The 15,828-nt window shown below is 32.6% G+C and overlaps 1 protein-coding gene across 2 annotated transcripts; it reads left to right on the top strand.

The window, feature by feature from the left end:
• The first annotated feature begins 3,117 nt into the window (after positions 1 to 3,117).
• Positions 3,118 to 14,123, top strand: LOC104902738 (ABC transporter G family member 31). Of its 2 annotated transcripts, XM_048648554.2 has the most exons (24): positions 3,118 to 3,638; positions 4,293 to 4,413; positions 4,510 to 4,598; positions 5,391 to 5,475; positions 6,591 to 6,753; positions 7,579 to 7,655; positions 7,744 to 7,888; positions 8,507 to 8,808; positions 8,923 to 9,204; positions 9,529 to 9,845; positions 9,972 to 10,132; positions 10,212 to 10,315; positions 10,419 to 10,569; positions 10,691 to 10,738; positions 10,854 to 10,981; positions 11,068 to 11,400; positions 11,481 to 11,771; positions 11,858 to 11,941; positions 12,092 to 12,225; positions 12,307 to 12,534; positions 12,892 to 13,063; positions 13,181 to 13,268; positions 13,388 to 13,554; positions 13,696 to 14,123. In XM_048648554.2, the coding sequence occupies exons 1-24, from the start codon at positions 3,313 to 3,315 to the stop codon at positions 13,960 to 13,962; spliced, it is 4,263 nt and encodes a 1,420-aa protein (XP_048504511.1). In that variant the 5' UTR covers positions 3,118 to 3,312; the 3' UTR covers positions 13,963 to 14,123. The 2 variants fall into 2 exon arrangements, with proteins under 2 accessions (XP_048504511.1, XP_057252337.1); XM_057396354.1 differs by lacking the exon at positions 4,510 to 4,598 and having other exon boundaries at positions 3,500 to 3,638.
• Positions 14,124 to 15,828: the final 1,705 nt, after the last annotated feature.

The following is a 15,828-nucleotide window of genomic DNA, read 5'->3' as shown; positions in this document are numbered from 1 at the left end:
TAACAATGAAAATAAAGATGGATAAGCTCTTAAATCTAGGTTTAAGAGGGTCTTTTGTGAGTCTCAGCTCCAAGATCACGCAAATCTCGGTTTGTGTATTTAGAACACTCAGTCCTTATGCAAGCAAACAAGCTTCACACGTTTTCTTAACTCAAAACAACAACTAACTGATTTTATTAATGAATTATAAAGCCTTATATAGGCGTGTAAAACAAAAGAAAACAAACAAACCCTAGTCCTACTAAGGTTAGGAAGCTAAGAACAAGATAACAAGGATATAAACACACTCCTAATCTAAGGAGAACAAGCTCAACTTGGTGACTACTAACTAGACTCCTAATACTATTATAATTCTACTCCAATTAGAATCCTAATCCAACTAGGATTTAGATATCTAACTCAACTAGAATTACAACCAAACTAAAACATTTAAACTCCTAACAGAACCATGAGTTCTAATAATCCTGCTAGGATTAGGATTTTAATAGTCCTATTTCTACTAGAATTAAGAAAACACACCAATCCTAACAGATTTAGAATTTGCAGGAAATGATCATTTCTCATATGGATCATACTCCCCCTCTTGAAAAGAACTTGTCCTCAAGTTCCAAGGTGACCATGCAACAATCTATATGTGAAACTCATGAACTAGAGTAACAAGGTTGCCATGAACATCTACACTTCCTTCACGAGCATATTGTTTAACCTTTGACTTTCCCGGATGTGTAAAACTCCAATCTTGAAAGAAAGCATCTTCAAAAAGTATACAAACATCTTGTAGCCAATGCTCGGATGTAGCTTGTGCTGCATATTTACCATCCAAGAATAGATCTTTGTTACTTGCACAATCCAAAATTCCAGTTTTTAATTCATCTTCAACCTCCACAACAAAAATTGAATTTGAAATTACTTCCTATATGTTACAAGGAACATCTTCAATATCTGACCGTTCTTTTTTTGTTAAGTGTTGTTGTTGCATCAAAGAATTAACCCTTGTAGTGGCTTCTTGTGTACGTACAAGACCTTGGTTGACTCTCAATGGTAAATCAAATCCATCCATACGAACCAAACAACAACCAACTGCAAATTTTTCCAGTAAACTAACCCTGAACTTTCACTCAGAGTTTGAGATCTAAAACCTAAGAAAACACTTCGAAATTTCATGAAATTTTGTCACAACATAGCCCTAGGTATCCTAAACACTCGACCAAAATTTCATGAAAAAATAATAAACCAATTGGTTGCAGTTTTTGTTTTACTAACATTATGTAATATGTCCAAAAAACAGAAATTTGCATCAAATGTTTGCATTCACTGTGATTTCGTTGCTTACCGGATTGGACTGAAATTTTGACACAATGTATCCCTATCTGTTAGTTTTCCACAAAGCTAAAAAAATCACTATTTGAATAATGTACTCCCCCACACGCCATCGCAATGAACCCTACTCTGATACCACTTAATATGATTTTTATTGGCAGTTTCGAACTCTTTTTACGTTTTACGAATTTGTGGACGAATAAAAATAAAAATAAAGATGGATAGGCTCTTAAATATAGGTTTAAGAGAGTCTCTTGTAAGTTTCAGCTCCAAGATCACACAAATCTCGATTTATGTATTTAGAACACTCAGTCCTTATGCAAGCAAACAAACTTCACAAGTTTTCTTAACTCAAAACAACAACTGATTTTATTAATGAATTCAAAAGCTTTATATAGGCGTGTAAAACAAAAGAAAACAAACAAACCCTAGTCCTACTAAGGTTAGGAAGCTAAGAACAAGATAACAAGGAAATAAAAACACTCCTAATCCAAGTAGAACAAGCTCAACTTGGTGACTACTAACTAAACTCCTAATACTATTATAACTCTACTCCAATTAGAATCCTAATCCAATTAGGATTTAGACTTCTAACTCAATTAGAATTACAACCAAATTAAAACATTTAAACTCCTAACAAAACTAGGAGTTCTAATCCTACTAGGATTAGGATTTTAAGAGTCATGTTCCTACTAGAACTTGGAAAATACACCAATCCTAATAGAGCTAGGATTTGTATGAAATTAAATGACCATTTCTCATATGGATTAGTAGCCCTCCAGATCAGCAACAAATTAAAAAAAAATTGGGCTCTGGATGTCCTATGTGTTCGGTATATCGTATATGAACGGATTTTTTTATTTATTTCCAAACCCAACAAATAGTCTATGTAAATTGCTAAATATGGTCTTTTTTTACTACCTCCCAAATGCTTTTTACATAAAAAAATCACAAGTTTTGAAGGGAATAATAAGGTTCATGCTTGAAACTTGATCATTTTGGCCGGAATTTCGAAGAAAGCTATTGAAAATAAAATATTAAGGTACTTTAAGGTACTATTTGATTTAATAAATATAAAACATACTAGTTCACAAAATTAGTGTTATGAAAGGTACGAACCTTGTTTGGCAATTAGCGGATAACTGTTAGCTGTTAAGTTATTGTATTAGCTGATAGCGTTTAGTTGATTATATTAGATGATAGCAGTTAACTAATTGTATTAGCTGATTTGACTAATTGATTGTATTAGCTGTTTGTATAAAGGTGTTTGGTAAATATTTAATGATTGATTACTACATTATTGTGTAAAATGACTAATAAGGACATGCATAATTTATTGTTGTACTTGTACCTTTTATTATTCATTAGATTTTAAAAAAAAATTTAGGACATAAATATAATTGCTCCACTTATTTCAAAACCTCTAATATCAAAAAGCTCTTCCCCCAACTTTTTTAAAAGAGCTTTTTAGGCTCAATAAGCTAATTAAAATCTCTTTTTATTAAACACTCAAATTTAAAAATTGACTAGTCAAATCTTTTAATATGAACTCAAACGTTTAATTTTATCCCAAATTTCTCTTTAATAAACAAACAAGACTACTATTTCATAATTTTTTCTAAAATAATTAAAAAATGTAGAATAGAAAGTGAAAGAGAAAAGGGAAAGAAAAACGGAAGAGGTGGACAAATACAAAACCCACACTCTATGTGTTGTCCCCGCTGAAGCCTGAGACTTGAGAGAGTGTAACAAACTATAAAGTATAAACAAACCTACAAGAATAAAGCATCTAGAAACCCTATTTTTGCATTCAATTCAAAAGTACGCGGGTTCTCATTTCTCGTCAGCAAAACCAAAATCATCCGTCATAAGAGTATAAAAGACTCTCCTCTCTTCTTCAGTGCTCTCTATAAAACTACGCCCTCTCAATCTTCTCTGACCTCATTAGGAGAGAGAAAATTCTGGAGAGAGAGTGAGAACGAAGGTGTTTTCATGGCGGTATCAAATGGAAGCGAGTTGTTCGAGTTAGAACTGACGAGTAACGAGTTAGAATCGTCTTTAGCTCCGCATTCGAACGCTGATACAGTTGCTAAAGATGAAGAAGACTTAGTTTGGGCCGCCATTGCGCGACTTCCGTCTGTTAAACGTTCGAATTTCGCTCTTCTTCGTGATAATGGCGGTGGAGGAAAGAGAGTTTCCGCCATTGATGTTTCCAAGCTTGATCGAAATCAACGTGAGTTAGTTGTTAAGAAAGCTCTCGATACTTCTGAACAAGACAATTATAATCTTCTTTCCGGTGTAAAAGAACGCTTTCGAAGGTATTATCATCTTCATTAAGTATTAAACTATAAATGTTGCGGTTTTTCGAGGTATTCGAAGTAAATGATCGAACATCAGAAGTATCTTTTCGAAGTAATTGATTTTTTTTTTGGCAGTGTAGAAGTATCTCGATCATCATTTTTCTTGTTTGCGATTTAGGTCAATAATCGAATTTATTATATCGTATTATCGTATCTAGTAATCTAATTTGTTTTATGTTTTAGAAGAGAATTTTGTTTTAATATCATTTCTTGAAAAACATTTTACGATCAAGTGAGATTTCTTCAATCAGAAGCTATATTTTGATTGATATGCTTCTAATTCGAACAATTTATTTCTTCTTTTGTTGCGCTTCTGGAAGATATTCAGAGCGAATGATCAAATGTGGAAATGTAATCTCGATTAGTGATAGTTACTTTTACGTTTTCTTTTAACATAAATATGGAAAGATAAACTCGAACGTCGGATCATTATAGTAATCTAGATTATTTTCATAATACTTGAGTTAGTAAAATTAAAATTATTGATTTCATTGCACCTTTTATGTGACTTCTTGACGTAATTTTTTTGCAATTTATGTTATTGTGAATTATTAAGTCGTTTCAAATTGAAACTATCGAACTTATAAATTTGTAAATTAACTTTGATTGTAGAGTTGGATTGGATTTGCCGAAAGTAGAAGTGAGGTTCCAGAACTTAAATATTACAGCGGAAGTTCAAACGGGGAAAAGAGCTTTGCCTACACTGATTAATTATGCTCGTGATAAGATTGAGGTTCTCTCTTTAATCGTCTCTTCTATTATTTACGCCGCGAAAATAGATTATCAAGTGGCTGAAAATCTGAATTATTGTTGTTGTTCTTGATTACAGTCCCTCTTAAAACTTCTGCCGTTATTTCGTCCAGAAAGACATTCATTGACGATCTTGAGTAATGTTAGTGGATATCTCAAACCTGAAAGGTAGTTTTCTTGTTTTTAATACTACTTAATTTCACCTACCATTTTTCGAGCTAAATTTAAGTTGGCCTGGATATGTAATAATAGGTTGTTTTTAATTCCTAGAGTATGTAAGAGCAAATGGAGCTCCTCTCGTTTCAATTGGCTTTGTTTTATGTTTGGTTGTATTAGCGCTAGGCTATACTTCTGATTCTACTTAATGTAAATTTTTTCTCGTTATTAAAAAAAAATACTAAATTTCATTCTTGAGTTGTAGGAGTAATGTAGTTTGCTTAGGCAATTTTAGCAATGCGTTCTTATTTTTTCAAACCAAATTTTATTGTAGACGTGTTTGAGACTTATAATTTGGACGACGAACACGAAAATGGACTAGTTTTTTCTTAGTTGATTGATGATTTCATAAGTTTTAGCTATAGATTAAGATTTTTCCAATTTATAACCTGAATAGTTAAAGTTATTATGTGTTTTATGACACATGCACTTTTTGATTTGCATCCTTGTCATGAGCAGTTACTTGTTTAGGAGGTAATTTAGGAGTAGTATATCCCATGTTGCATGAGAACAAAAAAAAACTTTTACCTTACCCTTTCGAGAGTAGGTTATAGAGTTAATGTGAATCACATGACATGATCAATCACATGCAACTCTGCTTAAATTTAAAGAAAAGGAGGGTGATGTGGGTAACTCACATAGGTAAAACTAGATGGATGTATGTTAGAATATTACTGTAATTAATTATTCAAAATAAAGTAAGTTTGCTATTAGCTCTGCTGATTAATTAGTGGAATTATTCAGGATGACATTGCTTTTGGGACCTCCTGGATCAGGAAAATCCACTTTGTTACTTGCTCTTGCAGGAAAGCTTGACAAAAGCTTAAAGGTAAACACCACTTGTTTGTCAAATTATCTTCAAGTTATAAACAAACTATTAGTATCTTTAAATTATTGGCTAGTTAAGATTGTAAATTAGATACTTGAAAACATATATTGAGACTATGGTAATAGCTAGGAGTAACACTTAACATAGTAATTTTTTTTTTGATTGGTAAAACAAACATCGTTAAAAGTGAGGTTTGTAAACCGTATAAAAGTCAAATTGGATCAACTTCAAAAACGGAGTGAGTTTATTATCTTATTTTTTTTGGGTAAAAAATGGAGTAACTTAATAATAATTGAAGACTTATGGTTTGCTTTATTTGTTAATAGACCACTCAAATTTTGTTGGTCTTTTTTGGGGGTTTCATACGGTGCCTTTAGTTGATCGCCATGTATCTAATTTTAGTTGGACTCTGAGTGCAAATGCAAATAACTCATGTTTTAATTTATTAATTAGTTGCTCTTGTTTAATTCGTTTCTAACATTTCCACTTTCATTCTTGTTGATCATTATGTTTATCAGAACGAAACTAGAGCATTAGTATACTTGTGACTTATGAGGCAAATATGAAATTATTACTATGAGCTTAGACGAGCTTAGCAAATTCAAATGGAAGTCTTAAAACTATACCATAGCATCTTCTTCCATTTTCCTCTTAATTCTGCATGGCAAATTACTTCACATCTCTTTCAGGCTATTTAGCTTACATGTATGGTCATGGGACTTATGTATCATATGCGTCAAAAATTTCTAAAAGAGCTTTTGTTGAGGATAACATAGCTGTTATCATAATAATATCATATATGATATTCTATCTTATGTAGCACGGTTACTTCTTTTAGGTCACGTACTCGTACCCATACCCATGTTCGATATAATACGTATCCTCTATTAGTGTACCCATTCCTAAAATTTCAATATCTTGTCGTTTTCCGTTCCCGTACCCGTTCCCATATCTGTCTCTGTGCAACCTAGATTCTATCAACTAGGATAATGAATTATCCTCAACAGCTTTTGTGGATAACTAAAAGAAATGCGTCTTTCAAGTTTATCTCATGCTTGATTATGTGAATTAGACTCAGAGTTTTTCTTTTGCTTATCTGAAATTTTCCTCTGCAGAAAAGTGGCACAATTACGTACAATGGCCATGGACTGGATGAATTTTGTGTGGAAAGAACTTCAGCCTACATAAGTCAAACAGATGATCACATTGGCGAGCTAACAGTGAGAGAAACTTTTGATTTTGCTGCTAGATGTCAAGGTGCAAGCGAATCTTTTTCAGGTAAATTAAAGTTTGTAACCTATACATGAAATATGTGGTGGCGTTTAAAATTTGAACATAACCTTTTGTTAAGCAGTAGTAACAATTCAAAAATTATAATTAATCCTAATTTCTAAGTTGTAGGTTGACCTAATATATGTAATTACTTTACTTGCCTTGTTTTGCTTCCTAAATTTTGTAGATAGTAATGGCTAAATTTTGCACAATTTATATACTATCTAGACTATTCTTCTTTTTTAATTAATATATCAAAATAAGTGTGAGTATAACATTATATAACATGATGTTGGATTTATCTAAAGTGTATTTTCAAGTAGAATGAGGGTAAGAAGTCAAAGGTGGAAACTGACTAGTGACAAGTACAAGTGTGAGTATAATGTGTGTCTCACTTTGAAAGATGAAAAAAGACCTAGTTTATTACAGTCGCTTTATTTTAGGATGGAAGCTCACTTGGGCTATGTAAGTAGGCTTTTAACTCTTCCTTTTCCTCCTTCGTTCCTTGTGTTCATACTTAAAGGGAGAGATTGTTAAGTTCATATGTTCATACTTAAGAGAAAGGTGGTTAATTAAGTTCAAATGTTGATACTTAAGGAAGAGATTGTTAAGTGCAAGTGTGATTGTTATATTTGTCCACATTAAATGCTGAACAAAAGTCCTCTTCATGATCAGTAATGAGTTCTGAAGATGGCATACTAGTACTTGTCACTTTGGATCTCCGCTAAGTAATTTATCTTTCAAGAACTTTGTCATAAATCATAATGAAATTTTGAATTTGGTACCCCTTCATTCTCGTCATTGTAATGTATGGATTTATTTGCTTTGCAGGATATATGGAGGAAGTTGCTCGATTAGAGAAACAAAAAGAAATACGTCCAAGTCCAGAAATTGATGCATTTATGAAGGTAGTGCTTTAGAAATGACCTTTACAGTTCCCCTGAATAGAGTTAGTTTACAAAAACTAAGATATGGAGTATTTGATAAATTGTGCAGGCATTATCAGTTGGTGGAAAAAGGCACAGCATTTCAACAGATTACCTGCTTAAAGTTCTCGGCCTTGATATATGTGCTGATACAGCAGTTGGTAACGACATGAATCGAGGGGTTTCAGGTGGTCAAAGAAAGAGAGTAACTTCAGGTTGCCTATGCTGTCACTCACCTTTATACTTGTTTTCTGGTGCTCGTTTTGAGTCCTTTGGTTGCACAATTTTTGAAATAACTTGCTTTGAGGATGCAACTTGAATCTAATACAACATTCACTATATGCAATTGTGCCTTTTCTAATCAAGTAATCTATGCAATTAAGTGTGTTTCTTAATAGTTAGAACCATCTGTATACAACATACCTTATTCTATTGGGATTAAAATTTTGAATTGTTATTAGAAACATTTGTAACTGTTGTAAGTGTATGTTCAAAACGTCAAAAATCATTTTTAAAACTCAACATTGTATCAATATATTCTATTTATCAAATGGAGGGTTGTCAAATGACCCCAATCACATTTGACAGTCTATGAAGTAACTGGAATTTAGTCTAAGTGAAACTAAAGAAAGAATAATATTATAAAATAGGTTGCACTTTTACTGGGGTTCAGTATGAGAGGCTAATATCTTTGTCAAAGGTGAAGAATTTGTCAATTCTCTTTTTTTTAGTAATGATCAATATAATTATAAATAGGGGATAGGTGAATTATGGGATTTACATATTATAGTCCCTACTGTTATATTCATCTGTCTGATGCTAACTATGTGCAGGAGAAATGATTGTGGGGCCTAAGAAAACTCTCTTCATGGATGAAATTTCCACTGGATTAGATAGTTCAACTACATTCCAGATAGTTAAATGCATAGGGAACTTTGTGCACCAGATGGAAGGAACTGTACTCATGGCACTTCTTCAGCCAGCACCTGAAACATTTGAGCTCTTTGATGATTTGATGTTGTTATCTGAAGGGCACATGGTCTATCATGGTCCTCGAGAAGAAGTATTGGAATTCTTTGAATCAATAGGCTTTCGTTTACCCACTCGTAAGGGTGTTGCAGACTTTCTACAGGAGGTAATTGTACAATTCATGATTTGCATCCATTTCTCTAATGGATTGTTTTTGCCTTCTTGGTGTTAAGTTTTGCTTGTTCATTGTGATAATCTTCCTTGACTTGTGTCTTTGTAGGTTACCTCTAAAAAGGATCAAGAGCAATATTGGGCAGATTCTTCAAAACCTTATCATTTCGTTTCTTCTCAAGAAATTGCTGAAGCATTTAGAAATTCTAGATATGGGAAAAGAGTTGAAGATGATCTCTCTGTTCCATATGACAAATCCTGTAGTCATCCTTTAGCTCTGTCCAAAACAATGTTTGCTGTATCAAAATGGGAGCTACTTAAGGCTTGTTTCTCACGAGAAGTTCTACTTATCCGCAGGCATAAGTTCCTGTATATATTCCGAACCTGTCAAGTACGATATATCTTGTCATTACTAAGAATGTTAGCTTCTTAATTGCAATCAGTTAGTCTGAACATGTAGATACTCATTATAGCTAAATGTTGAGGAAGTCATACTTGAAAGCACATCTGAAGCTGGTTCTCGTTTCATTACAGCTAATCTGCCTCTTAATGACTACTAATTTCTCCCATTTAATGTATGTCTCTTACAGCATAAATGAGCATAATTTTCAAATGCAGGGACCTTATGCACACTCATTGAAAATGCGATCAGTCTAGTTAGGTTCTTTTGTCTGCTCTGGCTCACTTTCCGCCTGTTTTTTTTCCTTTTCGCCAGGTTGCATTCGTGGGATTTATCACAGGGACAACTTTCATAAGAACAAGGCTACATGCTACAGATACGACTTACGGAAATCTCTATCTTGACTGCCTTTTCTATGGTGTTGTACATATGATGTTTAATGGACTTTCTGAGCTGTCTCTCATGATATTTCGACTCCCGGTGTTTTACAAGCAAAGAGACAATTGCTTCTATCCTGCTTGGGCGTGGTCACTTTCGAGCTGGGTTCTGCGTGTGCCATATTCTGTTCTTGAATCTGTTGTTTGGTCATGCGTTGTGTATTATACAGTTGGGTTTGCTCCTGCAACTGGAAGGTATATCCAGCCAAATGAAACTTCGTGTATCTATTTATGCAACCTTTTTGACCAAAAAAATAAAATGAAACTTCGTGTAGACTTCAAGGAAAACTAAAAAAATGTGAAATTCTATTTTTCCTGCAGGTTTTTTCGTTTTATGCTGCTACTATTTGTTATACACCAAATGGCATTGGGTCTTTTCCGGATGATGGCTACACTAGCTAGAGATATGGTCATTGCCAACACTTGTTCTTCATTTGTGCTCCTTGGTGTGCTCTGTTTGGGTGGCTTCATTCTTCCAAAAGGCAAGCTTCTTAAATTTGATAGGAAATTACTGAAATGGATGTCTAGTACGCTTGCTGATTTTGGTTGTCTACATTTCAGATATGATTAAGCCTTGGTGGAGTTGGGCATATTGGGTGTCACCCCTATCTTATGCTCAAAGTGCAGTTTCTGTAAATGAATTTACTGCCACAAGATGGATGAAGGTAGCCTCCTATTATATATCTTTATGCCAACCCTCCCCCCTTCGCACCCCGCATTCTACATTTCCGTCCAAGCATCAACTAACCTCTAGTCATGCATTTTCAGTCCTCAGGAAACACTACGGTTGGGGTGAATGTCCTCAACATACATGATATACCAACTGATGGTCGTTGGTACTGGATTGGAATTGCTGCTTTAGTAATCTATGCGCTTGTTTTTAACAACATAGTTACACTAGCATTGACCTACCTCAATCGTAAGTGCATGTTTCATTTCCTTTCTCTTCTTGGGGTAGATTGTTAATTAATCAAAATGTTTGCTTTTTTGGCAAAGCATTAATTGTATTTGTGTTGCTTCCTCTGTTTGGTTCACCACAGCTCTGAAGAAATCCCAGACCGTGATCCCAATTGACACTTCAGACAATGGTGCGCTTGACCCTTACCTTTGACACTATTGACTTGTATTATGACTCTTTCCTGACTAGCATATATATTTCTGTAGAAATACTGCAGTGCCCTAAAGTGTCTACTTTCTATGCAGGAAAAGATACAGCGTCCATATCAAAAGAAGCTTCTCCCAACACTGAGAAAAAGAAGGGAATGATTCTTCCATTTCAACCACTGAGTATGACATTCCACAATGTCAATTACTTTGTTGACATGCCAAAAGTAATAAGCCAATTTCCATCTTTTTATGTTTGGTGTAAAATGCTTATCATCAGCTTATGTACATATTTAAGTTGCATATAGTGTAGGCTATGAAGGCAAAAGGTCTACCAGAAAAGAAGTTGCAGCTACTGTCAAATGTTAGCGGAGTTTTCTCACCAGGAGTTCTTACTGCCTTAGTTGGATCTAGTGGAGCAGGAAAAACTACCTTGATGGATGTGTTGGCTGGTAGAAAAACAGGTGGATACATAGAAGGAGACATTAGGATCTCAGGTCATCCAAAAGTGCAACATACTTTTGCTAGGATATCAGGATATGTTGAACAGACTGATATACATTCTCCTCAAGTGACAGTGGAGGAGTCTCTCTGGTTCTCTTCTTCACTCCGGCTTCCAAAAGAGATCAGTAAAGAAACCAAAAAAGTTAGTGTTGCATTGAATTAATCGTTACATGGCCATCATAGTGATTTCGTTGTAATTAACAAGCTACAATGTGATTGCAGGAGTTTGTTAATGAAGTGATGAGGCTTGTAGAGCTTGATAATCTTAAAGATGCTTTGGTGGGATTGTCTGGGACAACTGGCCTATCAACAGAGCAAAGGAAACGACTGACCATTGGAGTAGAGCTTGTTGCAAATCCTTCAATAATCTTCATGGATGAACCGACATCAGGACTTGATGCACGAGCAGCAGCTATTGTTATGAGAACAGTCCGTAATACTGTTGATACAGGTCGAACTGTGGTCTGCACAATACATCAACCAAGCATTGATATATTTGAAGCATTTGATGAGGTTTGGCTATGCACATTTATTATCCGCCCTACAAGGATATTACTAACACATAAAACCCTTTTGACCTTATATATTGGATGTAACAGTTGCTTCTTATGAAACGTGGTGGACAAGTTATATATGGAGGAAAGCTTGGAGTTCACTCTTGCATTATGATAGAATACTTCCAGGTGATAATGATAACTAACCTTTCTGTTTATTAGCTCTTATGCTATTGATTATTGGTTTATTATTCCACCAAAACTTGTACCTCCACCAAGTATAATACTCGCTTTTGGTTTATATTAAGTGACTAATTTGGGTAATATTATCTTGCTCAGGGAATTAGCGGAATCCCTCCGATTCCTGATGGCTACAATCCTGCAACTTGGATGCTTGAGGTCACCACCCCTGCCGTTGAAGAGAGATTTAGTCAAGACTTTGCCACCATTTACAGAAATTCTGTTCAGTTTAGGTAAACTTTTGGCTCTTTAACTAGCTCATTTGTGTACTCATCATAATTTTTCTTCTCATGTTTATCGCCCTTCAACTGCAGAGAAGTAGAAGCACAAGTAATGCAATTGAGTACACCACCATCTGGGTCAAAAGCATTACATTTCGATACGACATTCTCTCAAGATTTCATATCACAGTTTTGGCTCTGTCTTCATAAGCAACTTCTTGTTTATTGGAGATCTCCACAATACAATGCTGTGAGATTCCTTTTTACAGCATTATGTGCAGTGATACTTGGCTCTATATTTTGGGATGTTGGCTCAAAACGGTTAGTTCCTCTTATGCCATAACATATTAAAACCTATGCAATATGTTTTTCTTAATTCATAAAATACATCAACGAAATCTTAGACTTAATTTGTCCTCCATTTCCATTTATAATTTTGTCTAAAGTATCCAATTACTTGTTGGCACCAATCTTTTTTAGAACTAGAAGTTGTTCACATGATTTATGGTTATCATCTCATTCTAAGGGGTTTAATTCTCTTCAAGCAAATATGGGAGTTTCTACTAGTAATGTTAATTTCTTTTTCACATGAAATGAGTTAGATATTTTCTGTAATGTACAGTTTTGTATTTTCGATATGCATACATTCATGACTTCTATGTAACTTATTTTTGCAAGGGACTCAATCATCAACTTATTTACAATAATGGGAGCCCTCCATTCTGCGTGTTTGTTTTTGGGGGTCAGCAATGCTTCTTCTGTACAACCAGTAATTTCCATTGAGAGAACAGTTTTCTATAGAGAAAAGGCTGCTGGAATGTACTCTCCATATGCTTATGCAGCTGCTCAGGTATACCTTTTCGATATTCGAATGTTGTGAATAAGGTGAATATGTATCAAATACATACACTATCATTTCAATAATTCAGATATACATCATTATGAATACTTTAATTTGTTAAATCAGGCTCTTGTGGAAGTTCCATATATTGGGGCACAGACATTGACATATGGCATCATCACTTATTTCATGATTGGTTTTGAAAGAACATTAAGTAAGTTGACTCTTACTAACGATATCCTCGTCGTGTCCAATAATAGGCTGCACTTTCATAATAGTGGAACTATAATCATACTGTAGATTTCTTATCAATAATGATTCTTGTGTTTGCAGGGAAATTTCTGCTCTATCTTCTCTTTACATTCCTTACTTTCACTTACTTTACTTTCTATGGAATGATGGCGGTTGGCGTTACATCTACACAGCATATGTCTGCTGTCATATCTTCTGCATTTTACTCTCTTTGGAATCTTTTTTCAGGTTTTCTTATTCCTCAAAGTGTAAGTTCTGTTTCTATTTTCTACTGATACTACAAGTCTACAATTGTAATAATGTTTATTGTTTATAGAACCTAGACAGCTTAATGTGTCGAGTTGGATGGATTCTGATGTTGTGTCTTATTTTTCTTGTCATCTGTTTAGTATATCCCTGGCTGGTGGATTTGGTTCTATTACATCTGCCCTGTAGCATGGACATTACGCGGAATAATTTCATCACAACTTGGAGATGTAGAAACCATTATTGTTGGAGAAGGATTTAAAGGCTCGGTCAAGAAGTATTTGGATCTCAATTATGGATTTGGCTCTGGAATGATCGGTATATCAGCTATTGTTCTAATTGGTTTCAATCTCCTGTTTTTTTGCGCATTTCTGGCTTCTATCAGATTTTTGAACTTCCAGAAAAGATAATATAATACTGGTCCTTCGGCATATGTATGCTCATATTTTCGATAGAGTTTTAGTAGTACTGTAGATAACTAGATACTCTTGTAGTTCTGCTTGTTTGTAGCAATATGACAGATGTACACAATTTTATACATACTACTATAAGTAGCCATTTAAATATCAAAGGAAGGAGATCTTTGCTAGGCAGACATGATTTTATTGAGATTATATTTGCACGATATATCAAATTTCGAGATGTAAATTCATTTAACTTTAGGATATGTTATTTTATCTATAATAATTAATTTGGTTTGAATTGTTTTATCATCTAGTTTAGTCTGGTCTGAATAGTTCTGATGTAATTTCGTAATTTTACTAAACATTAACATTATTTTTATGTCAATACTACGATGATGAGAAACATAGATATAGGGGTTCTTGTCATATTTGTTTCAATATAAAATTTTAAAAATCTAATTTTTATGTTTTTATTAAAATGAAATTAGAGATAATCTTTAATTAGTAACAAAATTAAGGCCAAATTAAGTTTTGTCCAATCTAATATCCCATTCGTTTTCTTTTGTTGTTCTTGTATTTTCTATTGGTAAATTTCAACTTGTTGTTCCTATATTAAATCTTTCTATTAATATAGTGTAATTTTATGACTTAGATTTCCATTGGTGATAATTTGCAATAAATATGTTCAGTATCAATAATAGTCATCTTAGACTCTTTTACCCCTCAAGCGTTTATTATTATTATTATTATTATTATTATTATTATTATTATTATTATTATTATTATTATTATTGTTATTGTTATTGTTATTGTTATTGTTATTGTTATTGTTATTGTTATTGTTATTGTTATTGTTGTTGTTGTTGTTGTTGTTGTTATTATTATTGTTATTATTATTGTTATTCTTATTATTGTTATTCTTATTATTATTCTTATTACTGTTATTGTTATTATTGTTATTGTTATTATTGTCATTATTATTGTCATTGTTATTATTATTGTTATTATTGTTATTATTGTCATTATTATTGTCATTGTTATTATTATTGTTATTATTGTTATTATTATTCTTATTATTATTGTTATTGTTCTTGTTATTATTGTTATTGTTATTGTTATTGTTATTGTTATTGTTATTATTATTATTATTATTATTATTATTATTATTATTATTATTATTATTATTGTTATTGTTATTATTGTTATATATTATTGTTATTATTGTTATTGTTATTGTCTACTATCATAGATAGACTTAGAGGGCTAAAATGTTTACTTTTGATCAATCTATTTTTATTCAAAATAGCGTAATTTTACCCATCTTTTAAGGGTCTGTTCTCTTCGGCATAAAACAGCTGAACTGAACTAAACTAATTGGAGCTGAACTGAACTGAACTGAATTAAATTAAATTGAATTGAATGTAATAAATATAATTGAATGTAATAAATATATAAATAATATTTAAACAATAATAATATGAATATTAAATAATAATTATAATGATAAGTAATAATAATGAATAATAATAATAATAGTATTTTGAATATTTTTAAATGATAGTTATAAATAAATAATATTAATAATCATAAATTATTAATAATAATTAATGATAATAATGATAATTAATAATAATTATTTTATATTATTTGTATTAATATATTAATACTTGATGATGATTATATAATAACAATAATATCTAAGAAGTAAATTAATATTACTATTTTAATAATTAGATTTAATTATATAATAATATTTAGTAATAAAAATAATGATTGGATCGAATCGCGAAAATTGCATCATAAACCGTTTTGACGCTATTTGATTGGTTTATGGGCTAAAAAACGTGGGTTTATTTGTATTTTGACCTAAAC

This window comes from Beta vulgaris, chromosome 7 (assembly GCF_026745355.1).
Source record: "Beta vulgaris subsp. vulgaris cultivar EL10 chromosome 7, EL10.2, whole genome shotgun sequence".
NCBI classification, from domain to species: Eukaryota; Viridiplantae; Streptophyta; class Magnoliopsida; order Caryophyllales; family Amaranthaceae; genus Beta; species Beta vulgaris.
This window is presented reverse-complemented; position numbering and strand designations above follow the sequence as displayed.